Source organism: Acinonyx jubatus, chromosome E2 (genome assembly GCF_027475565.1).
Source record: "Acinonyx jubatus isolate Ajub_Pintada_27869175 chromosome E2, VMU_Ajub_asm_v1.0, whole genome shotgun sequence".
Taxonomy (NCBI): Eukaryota; Metazoa; Chordata; class Mammalia; order Carnivora; family Felidae; genus Acinonyx; species Acinonyx jubatus.
Genome location: NC_069396.1, coordinates 52,026,396 through 52,052,256, shown reverse-complemented (window position 1 = coordinate 52,052,256; position 25,861 = coordinate 52,026,396). Strand labels below are relative to the sequence as shown.

The 25,861-nt window shown below is 60.5% G+C and overlaps 3 protein-coding genes across 5 annotated transcripts; all 3 read right to left on the bottom strand.

Annotated features, from left to right (window-relative positions):
- Positions 1-681: 681 nt before the first annotated feature.
- Positions 682-8,366, bottom strand: CYTH2 (cytohesin 2). 2 transcript variants are annotated; one of them, XM_027037967.2, is made up of 12 exons: positions 8,144-8,366; positions 7,180-7,327; positions 7,024-7,090; positions 6,448-6,566; positions 5,407-5,487; positions 4,804-4,916; positions 4,562-4,710; positions 3,972-4,083; positions 1,718-1,794; positions 1,331-1,402; positions 1,053-1,207; positions 682-957 (listed from the first exon to the last, which is right to left on the bottom strand). In XM_027037967.2, the coding sequence occupies exons 1-12, from the start codon at positions 8,160-8,162 to the stop codon at positions 870-872; spliced, it is 1,200 nt and encodes a 399-aa protein (XP_026893768.1). In that variant the 5' UTR covers positions 8,163-8,366; the 3' UTR covers positions 682-869. The 2 variants fall into 2 exon arrangements, with proteins under 2 accessions (XP_026893768.1, XP_026893770.1); XM_027037969.2 differs by lacking the exon at positions 8,144-8,366 and adding an exon at positions 7,606-7,800 and having other exon boundaries at positions 1,718-1,796; positions 3,971-4,083.
- Positions 8,367-10,912: 2,546 nt separating this feature from the next.
- Positions 10,913-20,159, bottom strand: KCNJ14 (potassium inwardly rectifying channel subfamily J member 14). Of its 2 annotated transcripts, none has more exons than XM_053209910.1 (3): positions 20,027-20,159; positions 13,938-14,691; positions 10,913-12,498 (listed from the first exon to the last, which is right to left on the bottom strand). In XM_053209910.1, exons 2-3 carry the CDS (start codon positions 14,637-14,639, stop codon positions 11,902-11,904), a joined length of 1,299 nt encoding a protein of 432 aa, XP_053065885.1. In that variant the 5' UTR covers positions 14,640-14,691; positions 20,027-20,159; the 3' UTR covers positions 10,913-11,901. The 2 variants fall into 2 exon arrangements, with proteins under 2 accessions (XP_053065885.1, XP_026893767.1); XM_027037966.2 differs by lacking the exon at positions 20,027-20,159 and adding an exon at positions 19,128-19,586.
- On the bottom strand, positions 19,732-25,834 carry GRWD1 (glutamate rich WD repeat containing 1). The gene is made up of 7 exons (XM_027037965.2): positions 25,604-25,834; positions 25,277-25,394; positions 24,961-25,123; positions 22,773-22,986; positions 22,487-22,629; positions 21,824-22,021; positions 19,732-20,705 (listed from the first exon to the last, which is right to left on the bottom strand). Exons 1-7 carry the CDS (start codon positions 25,788-25,790, stop codon positions 20,388-20,390), a joined length of 1,341 nt encoding a protein of 446 aa, XP_026893766.1. The 5' UTR covers positions 25,791-25,834; the 3' UTR covers positions 19,732-20,387.
- Positions 25,835-25,861: the final 27 nt, after the last annotated feature.

The window sequence follows — 25,861 nt, the reverse complement described above, 5'->3', positions numbered from 1 at the left end:
AGGTGGGCCCCATAGGTCGGCCAGGTCTCTAGGGTTCCTTCCGGAAGCACTGGCCCAGCTCCGGGCCCCAGCAGATACTATATGCCGCCCTTCCAGGACCACAAGCCTGGCGACAGCAAAGGTAAGGACCAGCACCTGCCTGGCTCCCGGTTGTCCAGTAATGTCCAGAATGAATGAACGCCAGGCCTTGCCCCCCCCTAGAGCCTCCACTGGCCCGTGTGCCAAATGCAGTACAGTTCTGGGGCTCCCGGATGGCCCGGTCAGCTGAGCTTCCGGCTTCACCTCAGGTCACGATCTCCTGGTTCATGAGTTCGACTCCCACATTGGGCTCTCTGCTATCCATGAGAGCCCGCTTCTCGGATCCTCTGTCCCCCTCTCTCTGCCCCTCCCCGGCTTGCATGCACTCTCTCGGAAAAAATAAATAAAACGTTAAAAAAATTATAAATGCCATGCAATCCTAACTCAGCACTAACTGCCACCAGTTAAACTTCTGCCTTACTCCAGCCCCACAGGCTTGGAGTGAAACCGGAAGGGACTGATGGGGCCTCCCACCCTCCGTTAGTATCCCCGCCTCACTCACGCGGGGTGGGGGGGAGGGCTCCTGGCCCCGGTCACCCGTGGGCGACCCCCAGCACCCCGGCTGTTAACCCCTCCGAGAAATGAGGGGTCCGAGGCCGCGAGTGGTTAAATAATTAATAAGATTACCAACGGTGTGTTAATTACAAAGAACGAGAGTGGAGCTAGAGGTGGTGCATTTTCCAAACGGAGAACCAGGATTGGAGAACCAGGATCCGCGGCCCCGGGGCCCAGGGGTCCGGCCACCCGGGCGGGGCAGCTCCGTAATAAATAGTGGGGGAGGGGGCGGGGGGTCAGGGCTGCTCTGGCTTCTTCTTGACAGAAATCCGCTTCTTCCTCGCCGCCAGCATCTCGTAGAAGGGGTCCACGCTCACAGCGGCCCTGCGGACGGCGTGGGGGGAGGGGGTCCTGGGGTGAGGGCCGAGGGGTCCCGGCCCCGGCCCTCCCTGCCCGGGGACCCCGGAGCCCGGACTCACTGGATGGACTTGATCCACTCCTCCTTCTCCTCCTGTGTCGGGGCCGAGATCCGGTACACCACGTGGTTGCCCTCCACCACTCGGCCGTCGGCCTCCGTTTTGCAGGCTTTGATGAGCTGCCCCTTGTTGTTGGGGATGTAGAGCTCGAAGCAGTTCTGCGGGGACCCGAGAGCGGACGAAGGGCAGGTAGGAGCCGGCCCCAGGCCCAGAGGAGCCCCCCCACCCCCCCTCGTCCCACCCGCCACGCCCGGAAGGGGTGCGGGGCCGATCGACCTTACCGGTTTCCGGGGGTCATCCACTTCGCGGATGCTCAGATTCTCCAGGGGGATGATACCTCGGGGCTCCTTGTCCTGAAGGCACAGGTCGGGGGGGGGACTCACACCCCCAATCCTCGCCCCAGCCCCTCCTCCAGAACCGAGTTTCATTAGTGGCACTTTGTTAACGGCGGCCCTAGGGCGCTGATAGAGCCCCTCCCCCCTCAGACCGGGAGTCCCGCCCCCCAGCCCCCTCCTCCCTCAGACCCAAGAATCCAGGCCCCCAGCCCCACCCCGCACCCAGACTCAGGAGATCAGACCCCCCACCCCTTCCTCCTTCAGCCCCGTGAGTCCAGACCCCCCCAGCCGCTCCTCCTAGGACCCCGGAGCGGAGCCCGGCTCTGCCCTCACCGTAGTGTACTCAAAATAGTAGAGGCAGTTGTCTGTGAGGATAAACCAGCGCCGCTTCCACGTCTTCACCCGGCCCCCTGAAAGGGAAGGGGTGGGAGGGGGCCTGGGCTCAGCGGGGGGCGGGGCCTCTGGGAGGGCAGGGCGGGGACTGAGGCGGAGCGAGCGCAGGGAAGGCGGGGCCTGGCGCAAAGCGTTGCGTGGGAAGAGAGGCGAGCAGGGACGGGCGGTTAGGGCCCCCAGGACCCCCGCCCGCCCCCGGCGTGGGGCGCCACACTTTCTAAGCCTGTCTGTCGGCCCAGGGCCCAGGAATCCAAGTCCCCAGTCCCCTGCTTCGGGGCCCCGAGGCCGGGGCGGCCCCCTCCCCGATGTCATGTCTGTGGGGAGCAAGGACGGGCTGCGTACCTACCTCCTGGGGCAGACAGCGAGAAAGCAGGCAGGACCAGGCGAAGAGGAGGGAAGGCAGAAGAATGGGGTGCCCCCAAAAGCCGCAGGCGACAGAAATGGGGGGAGCGAGGGAAGGAGAGCATGGGGAGTAGGAGACAGGAACAGCAGAGAGAAACACGCAGAGATGGAGGGAGGGAGGGAGGAAGGGGGGAAAGAGAGGGAAGAAAACCAGTTACATCGACATGACCCGCTCCCTCCCAGGGGGGCCAAAGATCCTGAGCCCCACCGTGAGCGAGCACCTCCTGGCATCGGGCCTGGCTCCAGCCCACCCCTCCCCCCCAGACAGGTCCCGGGCCAGGAGGGCCCTCCCCGAGCAGGTCATCCCCCGCGAAAGGGAGAAGACAAAACCCCCAGTCCTTGGCCTGAGGCGGGTGGGGGCGCTCAGGTGAGCTGTAGGACCAACTGGCTGTGTGACCTTAGGACAACCTCCTGCCCTCTCTGGACTGCAGTCCGCAGACCCACTTGGGCCCACGCCTTCCGGCTTCACGGAGACCTGTCTCCGAGTGCCTTGTCGTCCCCAAAGGGTTAGGAACAGCAGTCATGGCTCTCATCGGGCATCTTGGTGAACACAAACTACCACAGGCCCCCTTTGCTGCACACGCTTTAGCTTCTGAGGGAAGAGAGGCCTCTCTCTAACTGCCACAAAGGGAAAAAGTGCACTCAGGTAGGAGATCTGGGGCCGAGGCCACTCCTGCCCTGTGGCTGTCGGATGGTGGCTGAGCCTCAGTGTCCTCATCCGGGAAACGGGAAGCTTCCCCGCTGCCGCGGTGGGGCTGGAGGGGGGCTAGTCGCTGGGGAACCTCCGGCTTGCCTCTCTCCTGGCCTCTCAAGGCCAGGGGCACCAGGTGGCCTCTGAGGAGTCTAACCTCCCCCCACCCCATCGGCCTCCCCTGGAGCTGACTCCGGAATCCATCTACCCACTGGTGGCGGGAGAGACTGGTCTGCCCTTTTTATGTGGACCAGGACACCTGGGCACCCAGTCAGGGACCTGCTTGCTGTTGAAGAAGCGAGGTCTTGGCTTAGGAGCACAATTCCACGGTTGGGGGAGCGGGAGGAAAGCCCTCCTGTGCCCCCCACCCCCACCCTATGCTGGGCCCTCCAGAGGCCCCAGCTTCTCCACTATCCCTGCTGGAGCGGCCATTCACCGTCTCGCCACTAAAAAGCCACAGCTAGCGCTCCCGCGGCGCCCATCGTTACCAGCCGGGGCTCCCAGCCAGCGGCTCGCAACCTTGACTCTGCACTGACAGCACCCGGGGGAGCTTTTAACGTGACTGACAGCCCATCCTGCCCCGGAAATCCTGGCTTCATGAGGCTGTGGCTTGGCTGGCGGGGTTTTAAAAGCCCCCAGGGGAAGCTCCCGTGAAGCCATGGCGGAGAAACCACTCCAATCCTCAGATAACCCGACGCGAGGGGCACCCGGCTGACCCCTAACTTACCCTGAGTCTGCTGGCGCTGTGTGTGTGTGTGTTTCCAGGTGGACTGGCCCCACCCCGCCCGTTCCGTCCCAGCCGGGGACTCTTTCGTTCATGAGCACAGAGCCCAGCATTTTATTCGGTGCTCCCTAACCCCTACCCAGCCCCCTAAGTATTTCTGGGCCCCCTCCTCTCTGCCAGTCCCTGTGCTTGGGCCCAGCACACAGGCCTAATCTTATTTTCAGCCCCATTTTTCAGATGTGGAAACTGAGGCTCAGAGAGGTCAAATCGTTTGCCTAAGATCACACAGCAGGTCCACAGGGAGGTCAAGTCCAGAGCCAGGGGCCCCCTAACTTCTCCCTGCAGAGACGGCCAAGCGGGGTCAGTAGGGGACGTACCCAGCTTAAGGAGCCAGCCCTCCCGATCCGGGTTGAAGAAGGTGTGGGTCAGGTCATTCCCATCATCCTCAGGAATCTTGAAGGGCTCGTTTCGGATGCTGTCGTAGAGGTTCTGAGGGGCGAACGGGGGCAGTCGGCAACTCTAGGCCCCGGAGCCCCTCCCGGGGCTGCCTGGCCATGGGGGGGGGGGGGGGGCTCCGACAGCTAGGGAGGAAACGGGGACCACAGGCGGAGCGGCTCAGGGAAGAAGGAACGGGTGGGTCAGATGGGTGGGGGGGGGGTCCGGGAGCAAAGGAAGTTGGAGAGGGGGAAAAGACCCTGAGCTGCTGCAAAGGCCCGCAAAGTTCTCGAGAGACACAGAGACCCCGAATGAGCCGGAGGGCCAGAGAGAGGCAGCAGAGAACCAGAGAGACAAAGACCAAGGGAGCCAGGGAGAGACGAAGAGAAAGGAAACGGACAGGTTGACGTGATCCCGCTGGACGGCTCAGGCACCAGGGGACCCGTGGGGGCGAGGGGGGAGGGGGGGGTCAGTGGTGGGGAAAGGGACAGCAAAGAGGGGCTGCAGGGAGGGGGGGTAGAGGGGGCCTGACCCTGAGCAGCTCCTCAGGCAGGTCCCCACCCTCGTTGATGCCCCGGTTCATGGCCACAAAGCGCTCCAGGCCTGGCTTGTCCCGGACGTTGGGGTTGTGGAGGCTGGTGTTCAGCATGATCACGGCGAAGGACAGCACGTAGCATGTGTCTGCACCACAGTCAGGTGGTGACGACACGGGTAGGTGCCCCCACCCTCCCCGCCGGCCCCTCCTTCCCAGGCCCCGGGAGTCTGGGCCCCAACCTGTGGACTGGAAGACCCCAGGGTTGCACAGGCAGTATCGCTGGGCAAACGCTTCCATCATCCGGTCAATCTTCTGGGCCTCCCCGGGGAGGCGAAAGCTCCAGAGAAACTGCCTGGGTTGGAGAGGAGCCGGGTGTGGATGCTGGCGGGGAACTGGCAGAACCCCCCGCCCTGCTCTCAGTCCGTGTTAGGAACCAGCCAAAAACAGCCCTGCGGCCTCAGCAGCTGTCTCAGGTATGGATCCAAGCTGGCCCATGAGCATTGATTGGCCTGGGGCTTCTGGTGGATTCACATGGAAGAAACCCTTCCTTTCCGCAAAGCTTGGGGTCACCAGAGGCTTCTGCTGCCCTGTGAGAGGAGGGCCTACAGACAGCAATGCCAACACAGGGGAAGCACAACCAAAAGACAGAGAAGGTTGGCCTTCTGGCCGCATAGGAGTCCCTGGATACAGCTATGCCTGAAGGAGGCCCTACTGTGGACTTCGGTGTTATGGGAGACCATCGCTTCAATTTTTGTTTCTGTCTTCGTTTTGAGCAGGGCTCGTCGTGTGTAAAGAAAGCCCTGACAGGTACGCTCCTGCCCTTCCGACCCCATCCCTCTCACCTGAGGGCCTGCACCAGGTTGAGGTCAGTAAACTCGTGCAGATCCACGAAGGCATGGAGCACTGCCAGGTTCAGCTCTTCCCTGGGAGGACAGGGACACAGTCACGCACAGGAAGGGGACTGGGGAGTCTGAGCCACCTCGTCTGCGCCATGGCTGCCTCTGGAGCGGGTGACAGTTTTAGCCTGGCCCCATCACAGGCCTGACACCAGGGCAGGAATACTCAGAACATGCCCTTGGGAGGACCATCTGTTGCAAGATCATCCCTGGATTAGCCGAACCTTTGCACAGTTAAGAGAGACACGGCAAAAGTGTGCTCCACCTAGGTGATCCCCCAGCTTCTGGAGACGTCCAGAAATGGTCCCCACATCTCCCAGGCGTCCACAGATGGTCCCCATGCACCTCAGACGTCCACAGAGGGTCCCTAGACATCCCCAGAGGGCTACCACGTCCCCCAGATGTCCGGATGGTCCCCACACCCCCCAGATGTCCGTGAAACAATCTCCATGCACCCCAGATGCCCACAGATGGTCCCCAGACACCTCCAGATGGCCCCACACCCCCCCAGGTGTCCACACAATCCTCAGACAACCAGACACGCAGATGGCCCTATGCACCTCAGACGTTCAGGTGGTCTCTACGTGCCCCAGGTGTCCACAAATCCCTAGGTACCCCAAACATCGCAGATGATCCTCATGCCCCAGATGCCCAGGGGTCCCTGTGCTCCCTAGATATTCACAGATGACCCCAATGCCCCCTGGCTGTCCCTGTAGGGTCCCACACAAGCCAGCTGTCTACACGTGCCCACGATACCCACAGATGTTTTTCACGGTCCCCAACATTCCAGACATTCAGAAGATTCCCATGCCCCTCCCCAGGTTCCCCCAGGTGGTCCCCAGGCTTCCACAGACCCCTGTGTCAGTCCGTTCTGTCCCGGCGCAGGGAGAAGGCTGGTCTATCAGGGCCCTTCCTTGGGAGAGGAAGTGGGCGGTGAAAGGGCAGGAGCTGGGCGTGGGGGACCATGGGAGCCCCGCGGGGTCTCACCTCTCCCCCAGGTAGTCCCCGATGGCTGTCTTGTTCAGGCCCTCGCCCTTGTACAGGAAGCGGGCGATCTCCTCGGGTGTATTCTGCAGAAGTTCGTTCTCCACCAAAAACTGGATCCCCTGGTGGGTGGGGGCGGGTGGTCTCAGCACAGGGGGCCGGCGGAGAGCCACTCCCCACCCCCTCCCCGGCATCCACCCCCACCTCTGCCCTCCACAGAACCAGGCCAGCTTTCGTTTTCAGGCTTGGCGCAGGTCCTCAAATACCCCCGCCTCAGCCGAGCCTCTGCGCCTACTGTTCCCTCCGCCTTTGCCTGGTGAATCAAGCACCAAGAGCAGGGTCTGCTTCCCCTTGAGCCTCCCAGGCAGAGGGCACAGCACGCGCGAAGGTCAGGAGGCGGCAAACGCCTGGTTAGTGTTCGGAGAACAAACGGACGGCCCAGATCTGAATTCCGGGGATCAGGACCACGTCTGTCCGCCTCAGGCAGACCTTTAACTATGGCGCTTCTGGAACCTGAAGGTGCCAGAACCTTCGGCCCGGGTGTCTGCCTGGCTGATCCCAGCCCTGTGGCCCAAGCACCTTCTTGGGATCCATGTTGAACTTCTTCCTGCCCATTGCCATCTTCCGGTTCCGTTGCAAAGTCTTACTGCAGAAGAGAGCAGGGGATGGAAGGTCAAAGCCTGGGCATTCCTGGCCGGGCCTCGTGACCCCCAAGTTCCCCACCCCAGCCCTCACCTGCCCTCATTGGCCTCCAGACCCTCCACCTCGCTCATGGCTTCACTGAGCTCCTCCCGAAGGCGCTGGATCTCCACCAGCAGCTCCTGCTTCCGCCGCCGGATGTTCTCCAGCTCCATCCGCTCCTCCGGAGTCAGGTCTGGGGGCTCTACGGGTCAGAGTCAGGGATTGGCGGTCAGTTCTGGGACTGGGAGCCTGGGTTCCTACAATCTGGGGGAGGACAGGGCTGGGGCCGGCAGGATTCCCAGGTTGGAGAGGACGAGGATGAGGGTAGGGCCTCCTCTGTCTGCTGGAAGAAGGGGCTGGAGGTCTAGACAGGGGGATCTAGACTTTCAAGTCCTCGGGGAGGAGGAAGCTAGGTAGGGGTCAGCACTCCTGAGTCTGAGGGAGAAGGGGGCTGGGAGCCCGAATTGCTGGGCCCATTACTTGGAAGGGGGGTGAGGCCTTGGTTTTCTGCCTCCATTCTTGGCGAGGTAACTGGGAGCTTGGGTGTCCGGACTCCTGGGTCCATGAAAAGTAACTATGGCAGGGAGAGCTGTTGACAGCTTGTAAGAGTTGCGGCAGGGGGGCGGGGCATCGAAGGCTCCCGCCCCCGCCTTAGCGGGATCTCTGCAGCCCCCAAGATTTCTCCCCACCCAACCGCCCCAGAAGCCCCCCTCCCGGCTCCCAGCAGGCACTGGGCTCGCCCGGCCCTTCCAGCAGGAATGGTTCCACCCCGGCCTCGCCTCCGCCGCTCCATCCCGCCCCCTCCCGCCGCCACCGGAAACAGGCTCGGCCCAAACAATGGCCTGGAACGCCCTGCTCTCGGGGCCCGCCGGAAGCCCGTCCCGCGCCCCGCAAGAACGAGGCGACGACGGGGCCGAACGGCTCCGCGCAGCGCGCGCCGGGAGGGATTTTCGCTGCGGAACGTTCGGGTCGAAAGGCTCCATCCGCTCCCGGCCGGCCCCGCCCCTCCCCGACCTACCATAGACACCGTCCTCCATGGCGGCTAGGAAGGCCCGGGGGGAGTCCGGGGCGGTCCCGCCGGTCGGGCCTGGATCCGCGTTGGCCCGCGGGCTCGGGTGAGCCCGCTCAAACGCCCCGGGAGCCACCGCCGCCTCCTCAGCGCCAGTCCTCAGCGCTGAAAAGACTCTCCCTTCGCCTCCCAACCGCCCCGCCAATAGAGACCGCCCCTCGTTTTGACACCGCCCAATCCACGGCGGGCCCTCTCGTCTGCCCCGCCCCCGACCCCGAAGGACCGTCCTCCAGGGCCAATAGGCACAAAAGGAGACGACGTAGCACGGTCCGGCCGGAGGTAGACGGTCTGTGGGACCAATCGGAGTGCGGGCAGGGAGCCGGGTGCCGCCTCCGAAACAAAAGAAGGCACTTGGCTGGTGTGCCCGCCAATGAGAAGGCTCGGAAAGGAGTTGCATGGAGGTGGGACTATGGGCCAGCACAGAGAACTGCGCCTGCGCCAGGGCTCCGGGCGCTAGGATGCTAGTCCAACGGAGGCCGGCCTCTAGTAATAGGTTGCTGGGGAGCGGCACAGTGTTAGTCTCGTTGCTAGGGGGCGGGGCCACAACTGTCGGCTGTTCCCGTGAGCCACACCTCCTTGGCTGGCTTAGCAGGTTTTTGACCGCAGCGGTTGCCAGGCAACTGGGAGCAGCTTGGGCCCATCTTTTGGCCCCCGGTCTCCTGGTACTGGCCGCTCCGATCTCCAGATCGGACACCCTTCACCCTTCTCAGGACCTTCCCGTCCATTTAAGTCTCTTGAGAGTCCCGGAGTGCTGAAACAAAAGACTTATTCTTTCTTCCAAACGAAAACGCTATCGCGTATCTGTCACGGAGAATGGGACAACAGGGGAAGGCCAAGTATAGTGAAGGCTCCGCCTTCCTGGCGCCTTCTGCCTCTCGGGCTCCTCCCTCTCGCCCTCAAACTCCTCCCCTTATTTTAGCGTCCTCTCCCCCCCCCCCCCCCCCGCCCCAAACAACCCCTTTTCCTCAACATCCTCCCATTTCTCTGGTTCCTTCCCCGCTCTGACTCCCCTCACTTCAGGCCCCACCTCTTCTTAAACTCCTCCCTCCTCTCGGAGTGTCCCCCCCCTACACACACACACAGACACACACACACACACACACACACACACACACACGATGCCCTCCCCCCTCCCCCTCCAGCCTCTCAGCCTCTCATTTCCATTCCTTGTAGAAAAAGCAAGGGCAGGCAGCTGGCCGGGATGGAATAGTCTGGGCATCCCTGTCACGGGCGGATCCCTAACTGCGGCTGAGGTGGTGTCTGGGCCTTGTCCTCATTCGCCGTCCCTGGGCTAGGCAGGTGGGGATAGATTCAGGGCCAGGACCTGGTTAAGCTGACAGATTAGACACGGAGCCTCTTAATCCCCTCACTGACCTTTATGAGCGGCCCACACCTTGTCCTACCCAGTGGAAACCCAGGCTGTGCCGGCCGAGCCCCGTTCTCTTTCCTTCCAAACAGAACCCTCCTCCTGTCCCTTCACCCTCAATTTAACACCCTTCTCCGTGCCTGTGTTCCCATTACCCCCCGTCCCTGCCCCCAGACACCCTGCACTGGGAGAACAGCTAGCTAATTAATCCCATCCGGTTTTTAAGTGGGGATTTTGAAGGATAAAGGGAGGTGGGGAAGCCAGAAGCGGGGACCTGGGTTGGTGCAGCACTTGGGCAAGCTAATGGGCAATGGCAGTGCCTGCCCTCAGTCCTGGGACACGGGCAGGAAGGTGTCCTCCTCCCTGGCGCTGGATCCTTCTGCAGCTGGCTCGCAGCCTGCTGGGCACTTAGGTAGATAGCAGTATGGTGGGGGGTGGAGGACAGGAGCGAGGAACCACACCCCAGAAGCACACTCACAGACACGCCGCCAGGGCTCCCAGTGATTTAATCTGGGGTACAATTCTCCCCCGAAACACACACTTTCTCTTGGCATTCAGAGCGACCTTCTCCTTCCCCAGCCCCGAGCTGGACCAGAAGGAGGAGATTCTGGCCCTCAGCCACAGCCTGCCCTGTCATTTACACATCCAAGTTCAGAGCTGACCTCCAAGAGCATCTCCCCTCCCAGTCGCCCCTGGAAGGCCATGCGTTCCAGCAGCAAGGGGAGCTGGGAAATCTACAGGACGCTCACCCCCACCCCTAGCCGTCCCCTTCAGTGAAGTGAGGAATCATCCGGTGGAAAGGTCCTTTGAGAATTTCAAGTTCCAATGCCCCATTTTTACAGATGGGGAAACTGAGGCGGGGAGCGGGGAGTGATTTGCCCAAAGTCACACGGTACATGGTGGCAGAGTTGGGATTTAGAGCAAAGCTTCCTGGATCCTTGTAAAGGACTCTATTCCAATTAGCTTAAGCTCAATTTCTAACCCTCTTGTAGGAACCATGGGAAAATATAGATAGATATCTGTATTTATATTATATATATAATACACATATTTATAACGTCTTTAAGAAATAGACACACATCACTAGGTGCACGATTCCAGAGCACTGTAGACTCATCAGCCTTGGGCCTCTCCTCTCTGCCCAACAAGCAGCCCTGTTATCCACAGGGTCTCGTCTGGGTCCTCCCTTTCTCGGTCAGCCCAGAAATGCTGTCTATCAAATCCCGAGTCCACTTCCTAGAATGGCCAAGTTCTAGGAGCTGACTAGAACTTTCCAGGTTTTAATAATGGACAACTCTGGCTCCCCAGAGCTTTGATTCCCTTTGGCATTAACAGAACCACAAAGAATCATCAAGATTCTCGACTGCATTGGGCAAACTGGAACCAACAAATCTCAGACATCCAGAATCGCCGCTCCTTCCTTGACTCTGTGATCAACCTAGAGACACAGAATCCTGATTCCTTTGGACATTCTAGAATGGCACTTAAAAAAAAAAAAACAACAAACCTGTGGATCATTAAGAAGCATTGATTATCTCCTTGGTTTGATGTTCTACAGCAGGGGGTCTGGAGTTATCTAATATCAAGGACTCCCAGTCTGTCACATTAGCCCTTCCAGACCGACAGACACTCTGTTGTTTTGTGCCTTCTAGAAACATAACTCTTGAGTTTCCTCAGCATTCTAGGTCAAACCTAGTCTAGAACCACCAGCGCTTGCCTCTGCAGTCAATCTAGATTCACAGAATCTTAACTCTTGGGCCTTCTGGAACCACAAGGTCTTCTCTTGACTTGCAGTCAACTTTCTGTCATTGGCTAATCAAGACGGTCTTGAATTCTTGGGGCATTCCGTAACTCTCCCTCCTTAACGTGGTCTAGGAAAAAGTGATTTGCTGCTTGGTTAACTGAGTCTAGAAGCAACAGTCCCTTGAATCTTAAGTCAATCCAGACCTACAAACTCTTCATCTGTTGCTGTCCCTGGAGGAGGTATATACCACTGATTCCTGACCCTGCTCACCAACCAAACCCAGCCATGTAGAGGAATCTAGAACCACCGGTCTTTGCCACTTAGGTGGTCCAGAATTCTGGATCCCTCAGCTCTGGGGAGACTCGGGAATCAGGCTGATAAAGGGGTCTTGAGAGGGAGCATGGAACGCAGAGGAATTAAGATCCAGTATGTCTGGGGTGGGCCCACTAGGCATGGGAGACCTTCACCAGCTAATAATTTACCCAGCAGGCCTGTCGGTCTTGGGAAACACCTGCCCCCATCCCAGGAGAGGACCCTTGCTCTCTCCACCTTGCTATTTCCGGGAAGGGGGTACAAATCGGGAGACACCAGCTGGCATCACGGGGGCAGGGTCAGTGCCAGGGTCGGTGTGAGTACTTGGGGGCTGGCAATGCCATCTTCTGCCTCCGCTCCGTCCTCCTCCTTGGCCTCCTCCTCCTCCTCTTCCTCCTGGCAGCAGCTCAGTGCAAGTTCATTCTCGTAACAAAATGCAGCCAGAGAGCCGGGGAAGCTGGACTTGGGGCTGTGTGAAGCCCGCTCTGCCTGTTCATCCAACTCCTTGGCGCTGCAGACTGGTGTCCCTGGGACCTCGTAAGTGCGGTGGAAATGGCGGTAATCGACCTCGTACTGGGAGCCACGCTGGAAGAGGACCGGCTCAAAACGATGGCCCCAGAGCAGCTCACCAGGGAGGTAGGAGGAGCGACACTGTGTGGTCATGGCCGTGGCCTCAACCATGCCCTCAAGAATGACCACCAGCTCAAAGTCAGCCCGGGCCAGCTCGGCACGTCCTAGTTCATACAGGGGACTGGCGGAGTCGATCTCGTGCACGATGGTGATGGGAGACACGAGGAAGATTCGATCAGTGCCGCCATCAAAGCCCACGTCCACATCCTGGTGATCCAGGGGAATGTACTCACCCTCCGGGGTCACTCGAGGCTGCAGCGAGAAGAGAGGGGCCAAAGACAGATGGCGGGGAGCGCAGGGATGAGTGGAGACAGAGATGGCGAGATTAAAGGAACGGAGGAAGGGGAGGAGAAACAGGCAGGGGTGGGGGGGAGGGGGGAACATGGACCCAGAGAATAAAGAGAGACGGAGAGAGACTCAAGGGGTTTGGGGATGGAAACCCGAGAGAGAAAAAGAGAGGGGACAGAGGGACAGAATGATATTGGCATAGAGCCACAGGACCAGCCCCCGAGCAATCTGGGCCTATCTGTCCCCGCAACCCAACTACAAGCCTCTCCATACCAGTGTGTGTGTGTGTGTGTGTGTGTGTGTGTGTGTGTGTGGAGGGGCAATGCAGTCCCCAAACCAGGTATTGGTAGTTTCACCCCACCTACCCTGACTGGTTCCATACCCAACCTCCCATGTCAGCACCCCACAGACTTCGGGGAGAGAGAGTATCCCTCCTAATCCTGAATCGTAGTCTCAAACAATGGAGAAGGAGCCCCCAGAGGCTGCTGGGAGTTGTAGTTCCCACCGGCATTCTGTCCTCCCTCTGACCGAAGACCAACCTTACCCCAGGCTTCTTAAGTGTCTTTACTCGGGCAAGGACAACTACTGCCCTAGAATTTGGGCAGTCTGACCACACTTGTAGAAACAGTAAGACGCCTTCTTCAGGGCACCAGAGGGGGCCGCTACCCCAGGGGCCAAGGGGGGTTGTAGTTGTTGATTTGGTGATGAGGTGTTTTCCAGCCCTTTACTCCTCTGAGCAGGAGGCTGGGGGCCAGACTGAGCCACTGAGATACGGAATGAAACCTCTCACAAATGCTGCAGGACCCCAGGCCCAGAGACCACGGAGTATTGTGTTCCGTGGCTCTGCAGTCCCTTGGGCCTACACCTGCCACAATCCCACGGGGGCGTGGTCTCAACAGAGGCTACTCTCGGTACCACTGTGTCGACTAGTTATTGTTAACCTGAACCACGGTTGACGCCACCCACAAAACGCCATCACCTGCTCAGACCGTCCTTTCTGGGCACCTCCCCTGCCCACAGACGCTTCTGGGAATTGTAGTTGAGAGCCTTTACGGCCCAGGTGTGGCTCTCTCAGGTCTAGACACCCCACAACCCCACTGGGGGCCCATCCTCAACCCACGGTGAGCTCTTCGCGTCTCAAGATCTGTTTCCAGTCCAGGTCGCCAGTTAGAACTGGTCACCGACCTCCCTCTGGGGTTTACATCGCCTACAACCGGTCCGGGAAGGAGCCTCAGTCCACAAAGAGGGGGAAGCAGGGTCCCCGCCCGTGAGACTGCTGGGAATTGTAGTCCACGCGCCCTCCGGGCCCGACGTACGCCCCGCCCTCGAGCCTACGTCTCCCACCCCCCCCACCCAGCCCCGCGCAGGGCCCCGCCCCCGCGCCCCCGGCCTTGGCCTCCCACCTGCAGCAGCTGGGCCCGCACGTGGGCCTCGACCAGGTGGCTGCGGCGCAGGTTGCCGACGCGCCACATGAGGCAGAGGCGGCGGTCGCGCAGCGCCACGACGGCGTTCTCGCTGAACACGAGCGTCTCGTTGCGCTTCTTGGGCTTGGCCATCTTGGCCATGACGGCGCCCACGACGAAGGCGTCGAGCACGCAGCCGGCGATGCACTGCAGCACGACGGCGGCCACGGCGGCCGGGCACTCCTCGGTGACGCTGCGCACGCCGTAGCCGATGGACGTCTGCGTCTCCAGCGCGAAGAGGAAGGCGGCCAGGAAGCTGGCCACGTGCGAGAAGCAGGGCGCGGGCGGCGGCGGCGCGGCCAGGTCGCCGTGCAGCGAGGCGATGAGCCAGAAGGCCAGGCCGAAGAGCAGCCAGGAGGCGAGGAAGGAGCAGGAGAAGAGCAGGCACATCCAGCGCCAGCGCACGTCCACGCACGTGGTGAACAGGTCGCTCAGGTAGCGCGCGCCCTGGCCGCCCAGGTTCACGAAGCGCACGTTGCAGTGCCCGTCCTTCTTGACGAAGCGCCCGCGGCGCCGCCCTGCCGGCGACGCCACCCACCCGTTGCGGCACAGCCCCGGCCCGGCCTCCTCCTCGTCGCCGGCCCGGCCCTCTCCTGGCTCCAGGGCGCCGCTAAGGCGGCGCAGGGCCCTGGCCAGGCCCATTGGGCGGGGACACCCCCTCCACTTGGCCTAGTAGGGGGCGGGCGCCCCGAACCTGTGGAGAGAGACACGGGAGGCAAGGTCAGGGGCGCCAGGAATGGGTGGGCTCATCGGCCGGGCGTGCTCCCTGCGCCTCGGCGGCCTCATCTGACAGATGGGGGGGGGGGGGGGGGGGGAGGGGGGGCACATCATTCACCTGGAAAGCCAGAACGGGACAGCATCAACGACAATATTAATAGGAGATGCTTGTGGGGCGACCACGGCAACAGAACCGCAGGCGTGACGGCGTTCGAGCAAGCGCCCGGATGATTGGCGCAGACGCCTGGACAGTGCTCACCGGACCCCGTGGTGAGCGCTTGACACGAATCGACATACTTGAGGCTTAGGCCAGTGTGGACGTTACCGTCCCCATTTTATAGATGAGGAAACTGAGGCACAGAACGTTTAACTTGCCCACGGCCACAGCGGAGTGAACCAGGATTTGAGCGTTAGCAAATCCAGAGTCCACAAAGTGGTAGCCGCTTCTCAACGTGGAGTCCGCAGGGAGAGATGAGCCCCCGGCTCCGAGGTCACCGATGGTTCCAAACCACGCTCAGAAAGCTGAGGCAGCGAAAGGAAAAACGGTGGATGAACGGAAGTTCCATCAAAATTAAGGGGCACCTGGGTGGCTCAGTTGGTTGAGCGTCCCACTCTTGGTTTTGGCTCAGGTCATGATCTCGTGGTCTGTGGGTTCGAGCCCCGTGTCGGGCTCTGTGCTGACAGCTTGGAGCCTGGAGCCTACTTCGGATTCTGTCTCCCCCTCTCTCTGAACCTCCCTTGCTCATGCTCTGTCTCTGTCTCAAAAATTAAAAAAAAAACAAAAACAAAAACAAACAAACTTAAAAAAAAAGAATTTAAAACTTTTGTGCTTCAAAGGACACTATTGGGACAGTGGAAAGACAAACCGCCATGGGGAGAAAATAATTGCAAATCCTGTATTTAAGAAATTTGTATTTGAAATATACAAAGACCCGTTACAATTCAATCGTAAAAAGATAACGCGATTTAAAAATAGGCAAAGTATCTGAGTGGACATTTGTCTAAGAAAGATCTACAAAGAGCCAATAAGATAAGCACAAAAAGCACAAAAAAAAGTGCTCAAGGTCATTAGCCTTCAGGGAAATGCAAACCAAAACCGCAATGAGACACTGTCGCCACCTTCTTGGGAACATGACAGATACTGGCAAGGACGTGAAGTGGGCCCCCTCCTACCTTCTGGTGAATGGAAAATGGAGTCACTCCTGTGAAAAACAGCCTGGCGGTCCCCTAAATGGTTCAACAGTCGTGCCTGGGTGGCTGGGTCAGTTGAGCGTCCCACACGGACTCAGGTCATGATCTCGCGGTTCACGGGGTCGAGCCCCACGTCGGACTCTGTGCTGACAATGCAGAGCCTGGAACCTGCCTCGGGTTCTGTGTCTCCCTTGCTCTCTGCCCCTCCCCCGCTCATGCTCTGTCTCTCTCTGTCTCTCAAAAATAAATAAACATTAAAAACAAAACAAAACCCGAAGCACGGACACACTGGGGCACGGATGAACCTCGAAAACATCATGCTAAGTGAAACCAGCCGGGTGCAGGAGACCACGTGTCGCATACTTTCATTTATATGTCTCGATGGACAAATCTGTACCTTGCAGACTAGTGATAACTAGGGCTGGAGCGATGGGGATGGGATTGGGGCATGACGGCCAGAGGCCACGGGTTTTCCTGTTGGGGTGCTGAAGCTGTCCTCCATTTGACTGTGGTGATGGTGGCACAACTCCATGAAAACACTAAAGAAACACTGAGTTATACATTGAACGTGTGCACTGTGTTTTTATCTGAATTCTATTTTTATTTCTCGAATCTTATTTTTGAGTAATCTCTCCACCCAACGTGGGGCTTGAACTCACGACCTCGAGATTAAGAGTCACGCGCCCTACCACCTGAGCCGGCCGGGCGCCCCGTATCTGGATTGCATTTCAATGAAGCTGTTGCAAACAAAACAAAACAAAACAAAACCAAAAAACAAACCCACGCTCAGCCCTGACCCTCAGATCTTGGGCAAGTCCTTCTGAGCAGTTTCCTCAACTGTGACATGGGGGAAGTTGGACTTTTTCCAGGTCAGGAAGGGCCTTCTAGTCATCATAGACCAAGGGCCCAATCCTGGTTCAGTTGCCGACCCACTGTGTGCCCTGGGACCACTGGCTTCCTTTCAGGAGCCTCATCTGTGGAAAAACCCTGGGCTCCCGAGTCAGGCGGTTCTAGGCTGAATCCCGGCTCAGCTACTTACTGACTCCAGAACTGGGGGGCAGGTCGCATACTTTCCCCAGCCTCCGCTCCCTCATCTGGGAAGTGGAATCTCAGGGGCTCAGTAGGGTGAAGGAGAGAGGAGGGAAGGAGCGGGACAGGGACCTGGAGGCCTCGTCACCCCACCCCCAGCAGCTGCGGAGGAGGGACTTCTAGAACCCGTCTGGGCTGGGGGCTAAACACTTTGGTATCGGTACCGGCAGTATTTACCAAGCACCTATGTACTGTGTGCCCCCTGGGCCAGGCTCCGATAGCCTCATGGGCTTCTCGGAAGGTCAATGTTAAGTTCGACACCACCCTCCCACACCTCACTAAGCTCTGCACCTGCTGTCCATGACCACCTGGACGGCTCTGCCATGTCCAGTGGTTATCATACCCATTCTGCGGAGGTCGGATAGAGCGGACTGGGCCTGGCTGCGTCAGGCATCCATGATGTAGCCCAACCCTGACTCTTTCTCGCTCTCGACAACCCTGGGAGTTGGAGGTCATCCTTCTGAAGAGGGGAAACTGAGGCTAGCCGCTCAAGGGGCCAGGTTTGAAGCCAGGCTCTGACGTTTGCATTTGTGGCCCTCTCCAGCCCAGAAGTCCCTACTAGGCACTGGTTCCATCAGGGGCCACCGAAGTCAGGGGAGGGAAGGTGGACCCCAGACTGGGTCCTCTCATACCCAGCCACCCACCTGTGACCACAACCCTGGGGCATGGGAGGCTTTGCTTTTCACAGTGAAGCAAACAGAGGCACTGAGGTCCCTCCTTTGTCTCGGGTCCCTCAGCTGGGGAGTGGAAACCCCGGACTCCCATCCAGGTTTCTCAGCTGCCAAACCCTGAGCGACGAACCACGGACAACCTCAGCAAGGGCACGCTTATTGCCCGAGCACTTACTATGTCCTTGGCCTTGCAGGAGAGCAGGGGATGTCTGCAGCCCGCCCACTGGACTCCACCTGACCCCGCCGCTCACCTCACCTGGACTCTTCTGGAAGCTGGTAAGTCCAAATCATTGCCCCGCTTCACAGGTTTGGGGACTAGGCCCGGGGACCTGGCCAGACCCACGCGGTGCCGAAGGAGGGGTGCCCGTTTGGGTCCGGAGCCTTTCCGAGCCGGGACTCTGCCTCCTAAATCCCACCCTCAGCCCCGTGCGGCAGGGGTGACCGTGCCTGGTTGACAAAGTCGACGGGGGCCTTCACCTGCAGAGGGCCCTGTCTGCACCCAACGTGGCCCAGCTCAGAGGGTGGATGGGACACAAGGCTCAACGTCCCACCCCCCCGCCCACCCCCCACCCCGCAGAGGCAGGACAGGAGGGAAAGGATCCAGAGCCTGTAGTCCCCTCCCCCCATCCTCCCCCTGACCTGCCAGAGCAGCTTAACGTTTCCATATAAAGGAGACGCAGGGCTTAAGGTGTGTTAATTTGGTGTCAAAGTCACTGTTTAATCTGGGGCCAACGAGCTCCGCCCCCTCCACCCCAACCTCCCTCCCCCCTCAAAAGAGAAGCATTTTCACACTCTGCCCAAGACCCTGGGTGGTCCCCCTCCACCCCCTCCACCCCAACAGGGTCTGGACAGCAGGCTGGAGGGCAGAGATTGACGGGGCGGGGCGGGGTGTGTGGGGACAGAGAGCGAACCAAGGCAGAGGCTCAGAGTGGACAAGGAGGGGTGCTGAGACGGAGCCCAGAAAGAGGGGAAGACAGGCCCCACAGGGGGTACAGGGACCCAGAGAGGGAGGGACAGACACCCAGAGGGAAGGGGACAGAGACAGGGTGGTGGTGGGGGAGTGCACAGAGACCTGGGGAGCAGGCGGCCAGAGACCTAGAGAGAGGGGACAGAGACACGGTGGGAGGGACAGGCAGACCAGGAGCAGCTGGGCAGGGAAGAGGTCTCAGCAAACGGGGAGCTGGGGAGCCAGGCTCGCGGACAGGGACAGGGCAAGAGAGGGTGGGGGTGAGGGGGAGAAGGCAGAAAGCGGAGATGGGGTCAGAGACGGAGGCGAGGCGCCGACTGGGAGTGGGGTGGCGGGGAAGAGGTCGTTCCGGGGCTGGAATCGGTCACCGAGGGTGAGGCAGGACCTTCCCGGGGGAACAGTGAGGACGGGGAACGTGGGGCGGAAGGGCCCGGGCGAGGAGGGGTGGGGAGGCGGGATGGTCTCAGCCCGGGGCCTCTGCACCGAGGCACGTACCTGGTGGGGCAGCCCACCCCCATGCCCTCCGCCGGGGGATCCTCTGCCGGGGCCGCGGGGAGGCCTCTGTGGGTGCTGAGGGGCAGCGGTGTGTCCTGGGCCCCAGGGGCCTTGTGCCGGGCGCCCGACCTCTGTGTCTACAGGCGGATCAGAGGCCCGGCCGAGGGGGGGCAGGGGGTGGGGCCAGCTCAGAGCCGCAGAGGGGGAGCCAGGGAGGACGGCCAGGCAGGGCGCCTGGGCCGCAGCCCAAGCAGGCTGGAGAGGAGACGCGGTGGCAGACACAGAAGGGGGAGGGGGCAGGGAGACATGGGGAGATGGGGACACAGATGAGGGACCAGCGGGGGCAGGACAGAGATGAAGGGGGGCTCCTGGAGATGAAGCCTTAAGAAGTTGGGGGACGCAGGGGAGGGAGCCCCCCAGAGACCCGGACCAAGTTCCACACGGAATCAGACTGGGGGCAGGCAGGTCCGAACGGCACCCGATGGGCTAAGAGACCTGAAGCGGGGATTCCCAGTGGCCTCTCCCAGCGTGGTGGCCTCCGGACAGCTGGGTGACAGATTCCCGCCTCCTCCTCCAGCTTCTTCGTAGGGAGGAGCCAGCAGGATGAGTCTCATTCTGGTCCTTTATTGCCTCAGGAGCCCCTGACCTTCCTTCCTGCATAGCGCCCGCCTTGGATGCAGGAGGGAGGGAGGACCCACACAGTCCCCTGCTGGGACGTCCTGGCCGAACCCTGATGGCAGGAAAACAAAGAGCCAGACCGGATTCTGCTAGAGGAACCCACCCCTCAGATGTGGCCCACCCATCGTAAAGTGCGCGAGCTCCCCCGGGGGAGACCCGCGGCCGAGACCGGGTCCGCGGCTTACAGCGTCCAGAGCAACACGAGGCCACACCAGGCTCACCTGGGCAACAGGCCAGAGTCCTCCGACAGGTGGGGGACGGAGGGGGTCACAGGGCGAAACCAAGTCTTCCGGTGGGAGGGGTCACCAGTCAAAACCGAGTCTTTTGCCCCAAGGGTCACCGGAGCAAACCAAGTGGTTATTTTGAGAGTCACGGGTCAAAGCACAGCCTTTGGCAAGAGGGGTCACGGGACCAAAGCGAGTCCTCTCCAAGAACAGCGAGTCAAACGGAATCCATCATGGCAGCCAACGGGCCCAACTGGGTCCTTCTCTCCAAGGAGGGCTGGTGCACCGATCCGAACGCGTCCCTTCCAGCGGAACCAACTTCGACCCCAGTCCCCAGGCGAAGGCACGGCAGGCCTCCTCAGACGCTGATGGTGCGGAAGACGGTGAAGCCCGACAGGGCGGTGCTGACCAGGACCCCGGGGCACTGTGGGTGCCAGTGCAGCTCCTTCAGGTCGGTCTCGCCCTGGTGCACGAACAGGAGCTGCTGGGGAAGGTCCGCCAGCGCGGGGTCCGTCTCCGCGTTGCCGGCCTCGGGGTCCCGTTCCACGGCCAGGTCCCACTGCGTGATCTGGTTGTCCGCGCCCGAGGCTGCAAAGACCCCGCTGTCCTGGGGGTGCCACTCGACAGAGGTCACGGGGGCCACGTGCTGCTTGAAGGTGGCCACTGGGGAGCCAGACTACGGGAAGAAGGGAGTCGGGGGCTCTGAGCACCTCGGCCTGACTCCCAGGGCGACCCAGGCCGAGCCCTCACCGCTCTCCCGCTGGAGGGGTGCACCCGGGCTCCTCCCCTGGACTCCCAGATTCCCCAAAAGGGACAGAGAGCAAAGCAGAACCGGTAATAAAGACGTAGTGTCTCAGGGGCTGCCGGGAGCTGTGGTTTCCCCTGCCAAGAACCCCCTCCGAGCTCCGGCTCACAAGATCCCCGGCCTCGGTCCTCCCTGGGCATGCCTCAGTTTCCCTTCCTATACAAGAGGAGGGTTCTCAAAGCGCGCCCCCTGATGATTCTACAAAGGCCTTAAAGGAGGAGGAAGCATGGCTCCCAGGCTCCGGAGGCAGCCGATGAAAAGAAAAACAGCACTTGTGTGGTATGCTAAAGCAAAGGGAATTCTAAATCAGAGAAGTGGTTCCGAAGTCCCAGTGGCCAATCAACTTGGCCACGCACTTTCCTTGGGGGCCGGAGCCCACTTCTAGAAGCTTCCTCAGGGCTGGCTCTACAGGAGGGGAACAAAGACTCCGTCCTGGTGGTCCCGGGCAGGCACAGCGCCACGCCAAGTGCCGGCTCCGTCCACAGGGAAGCCGGAGACAGTTTCTCCTGCCCACAACCCCTCTCAGCTCTACGAAGCCAATCCTCGGCTGGGTGGTAATGTCCTATCCGCTCCCGTCCTTTCTGTACCTCAGTTTCCTCCCCCGTAACGATCGATCTGGGCTCCCATTCTCAGTGGATTCCACAGAACCCATTAACAACGAGTCTACAACTCCTCGCGGCTCTGAAGTCCCGAGCCACATGGCCCACCGCGCTGCGCCCCAGGCAGGTAGATGGGAATCGCGGCCTCTGCGGCCACCCGGCCCCTTCTGTCCCCCGTCACCTCTCCAGCCGGCGGAACGAGCGACCCCACGCCAGCCACAGCCTTCCCCCGCCCCCCCCCCCCCGGGCCTGTTTCCTCATCTGCACCCCACCTCGACAGGCCTTCCCGGCTCTGGTGCAGACAACCGTCCGAGGGAAGAAGCCTGCAAATCCCAGCGGCTGCCGGGAGCAGGGGCTCCTCCAGCCCCAGACGTCCAGCTGGGGAGATACCTTGAACTGCCGCAGGTCCCAGATCTTGAGGGCCCCGTCGTCCCCGCCGCTAAGCAGGAAGGGCTCCCGGCGGCTCCAGCTGATGACGTTGACGTCCCCGTCGTGGGCGGTGGCGGTGGTGAGCATGCAGGCCTTGCCGGGGGCGGCCCGGATGTCCCAGATGCGAATGGAGGCGTCAGCTGAGCAGGAGGCGAACACCTGGAGAGGGCGGGGTCTGAGTGACCCTGGTGTGCCTGCCACCCCACTCTGGAGACCAGGGGACGCGTGGTGGGCTACCCTTATTTTATTTTTAGAAGTTTGTTTTTGAGAGAGAGGGAGAGACGGAGAGACGGAGAGGGAGAGAGAGACAGAGAGACAGAGAGAGAGACAGAGCGCACGCGCGTGTGAGTGAGCGAGCAGGGTAGGGGCACGGGGGGAGGGGGGGGGTGGGGAGACAAAGGATCCGAAGCAGGCTCGGCGCTGACAGCAGCAAGCCCAACAACGGGGCTCGAACCCACGAACCGTGAGATCAGGACCTGAGCCGAAGCCAGACGCTCAGCCGACTGAGCCCCTCCCAGGCGCCCCTGCCCTCTTTTTCTGTGTTCTGCCCCCGCCCCATTAGGATCTAGCCCCAGTCCCCACCTCTTACAAGACCCAGGAGTCAGACCCCCAGCCCGCCCTCACCGTGTCCTCAGTCGGGGACCACTGAAGGTCCTCCACAGAGCGCGTGTGGCCCACGAATGGCCGCTGGTCCACGTGCCAGGAGCCGCCGTCCACAGGCGTCCAGAGGTGGATGTTCTTCTGACAGTCACCAGTCAGCAGGCGCCCTGGAGACAGGAGTCCGGAAACCGGCTGGCCCCGCGCCCCCTCTTCTCCCGACAGTCTCAGCACCCACCCCTTCCTACAGACCCCCCGCCCTCCCACCCCTGCCCCACCCAGGGCCGATTCCCTGCACCCCAGGGACACCCACCAGACACACGGGGGGACCAGTCCAGCGCAAAGCCCTCTCCCATGTGGCCAGCGAAGGCAAAGATGGGCTTCACCCGGGCCTGCTCGTCCCGGAGGAAGGTCGCCAGGGCCTGTGGGTCATGTACCACCTGCAGCAGCCGCCGCAGTGCAAACACCTCCGCCTGGCCCTTCTCTGACCACACAGCGGCCACCGGCTCGTCGCCCAGCCAGGACACCTGTGGGGGGCGGGGGGGGGGGGGGAGGAGAAGGGAAAGGGAGGCAGGAGGGACGGGAGGCTCAGGGTGGTGGTGGCCACAGCTCCTGGCATCCCTGAGAAACGGACCTGCAGGTCCTCAGGACCCCCGTCCTCCCACAGCTGGGAGCCTGGCTCCCAGAAACCTTTGCAGGGAAGAAAACGACAGCCTGCAGGACCGGCCTGGTACCTGGGACAAGTGCCCACAGTGGGCAGCAGTGATGGTGAGGCCGCGAACTCCTTCCAGAGGCCCCAGCAACCCCTGAAAGGGTGTTCAGGGTACCCCGGTTTTTTTGTTTTGTTTTTGTTTTTTGAGAGAGAGAAAGAGCGTAAGCAGGGGAGAGGGGCAGAGGGAGGGAGAGAATCCCACGACCCTGGGATCATGACCTGAGCCGAAATCAAGAGTCGGGATGCTCTACCGACTGAGCCACCCGGGGCGCCCCAGACTACCAGTCTTTGTAACTTGCCAAATGTCGGTGGGTCCCAGGCCTCAGTCCTTGGGTCTCTTTGCCTCTGTCTGCTCGCTAGGAGATCCCGTCCAGCCTCAAGGTTTCCAGCAGCCCCAAGCCCTGACCTCTCTGGACTCCAGACTCCTATCGACAGCGACTGTTCAAACTTCACACGGCCAAAGCCAAGCTCCTAATCGCCGTCTACAAGCTCCCCCTCCCCGGGGTTCCCCATCTCAGGCCCCGAACCGTAGGACTCACTGACTTGTCCTCACGGCCACCCCGTGCTAGCTACACTCAAAACCCACATCACTTCCAAGCCCTTCTCACTACCTCTACTGTCGTCACTCCTGGCCACTCCTGTCATCCTTCCCCCTGCGTGATGGCCTCCCCGTGGGACTACACTTCTGCCCTTGCCTCCGTGCGGTCTATTCTCCACACAGAACTCAGGGGGACCTCTTTAAAACACAAGTCAGATCCCAACTGTCCTCCGCTCTAAACCCTCCCGTGGCTCCCAATTTCTCCCCAAGTGAAGCCAAGTCCTTACCCTAACAGGTAAGGCCTACAAGCCCTCCACAACCCATCACCTCCTCTGTGTCAACCCCCTACATGCTGTCACTCTCCCTCTCGTCTATTCGCTCCGGCGGTTGCACTGGTCTCCCCGATTTCCCTCGCAATTCCTCAAACGTGCCACGTTTGCCCCAGGGCCTTTGCACCTGTTTCCTCTGCCTACAAACCCTTTCCCGACAGAGATCTTTGGTTCACTCCCTCACTTCCTGTGAGTCTCTATTCAAATGGCACCTTATCACAAATACTTCCCTGACCCTGACCGCCCTATTTAAAACAGCAAACCCACTCTAGAAACGTCCTAATTCCCTTACCTTGCTTTTCCTCTTCTCTATGAGGACGCACTGCACATTTACTTAGTTTCTTCTCGTTCCCTTCCCCCGCTAGCATTACGTTTCATGAAGCCAGAGAACTTTCGCTCCGTGAAATCCCCAGGGCATAGAACAATGCCTAAAACGTGGTGATGATATAATGGGGACCCACAGCAAGGGCTGTGGGCCAAGCACTGCCCTGAGTGCCGTTCATATCGTCTCGTGTAATTCACACAGCAGCGCGATCGCAAGGTGCCAGAACTCAGCAGCACGAAAGCGGCCCCACAGCCCAGGACGTTTCCTGAGCAATAACACAAAACATGTGTCACACTACACCCAGGTGCTGTCTCTGGGCACCTGAAATAACCGTACGCTGTTCCATTTTACCCTCACGTCAACTCCATCAGGCCAGCTTTGTAACCTTCGCCATTTTACAGAAGAGGAAAGAACATAAAAACTCGCCCTGTGTTGCTTCTAGCACATAGCGACAATAACGACGGCAGCTAAGACATACATGAGCCAATGCATATAGAGGTACGTGCCAGATACTTTCCTAAAAGCTGGAAGGCATGGACAAGGGGGTTGGGGTTGGAGGTCAGACAATGTAGAGCAGGCTCCTGGGTCTGTATCTACCCGGACTCGGTTGATGCCGCCATAGTGGGGCACCATAGCCAGCTCCAGCTGAGGCTTCCGCTCCTCTTCCTCCTCTTCATCTTCCTCCTCCTCCTCCTCATCGCTGCCCTCCGATGGCGGGGGTTTTGTCCCATGCAGATTATGCATCCGAAGCATCATCAGTCTGGGGGAAAGCGTGGGGTGAGTGAGGCACGGGATGCCAGGATACTCAGAGAGAAGGGGGAGACAAGCCGGAAACCTCGATTTCTAGGTCCTGGGGAAGAGGGAGCTGGGGGTTCAGACTCCTGGTCCTAGGAACACCTCAGATTTCACTCACCTGTTGCTCTGGGCGCTCTCCGCCTGGGTCCCAGCGCACAGGTAAAGTGTAAGAGGAAGCTCTGTCCGGCTGTCTCCCAGATGATCCCGGACTATGTCGAAGCTAAGACAAGGGGCGCCTCGGGATAAAAAGAGAGGTCGCAAAATTAGAACGGGACAGAGATCTCAGCACCCCCCCCTCGCGTGTGAAGTTTTCATCCGTCTTAGAGCCCAGTCTTCTCTCTCAGAGTGCCTCGTAAGTTAAAGACTCCGGACCAGACCCGCTCGGGAGTCAGGATTCCAGTCCCCTTCCTCCTCAGGACCCAGGAGTCCCGGTGCCCGGCCCTACCAGTCTGCGCTCGGTGGTACAGCACGTAAGCCTCCTCGTCCATGACCAGCTCCTCTCCTTCGCGGAGCGGCGGTCCCCGCCCGGGCAAGTAGACCTGGGCCGGGCCTTCGGTCCTTGCGTCGCTGGACTCGGCCTCCATGGGTTCCCCGGTCCCACACGTGCGCCGCCTCCCCTTGCGCGCCGCCATCTTCGAAGCCTCTCACCGCCGGCGCGCAGGGAGGACGTCACTTCCGGGTTGCGGTTTCCTTCTTCTGAGAG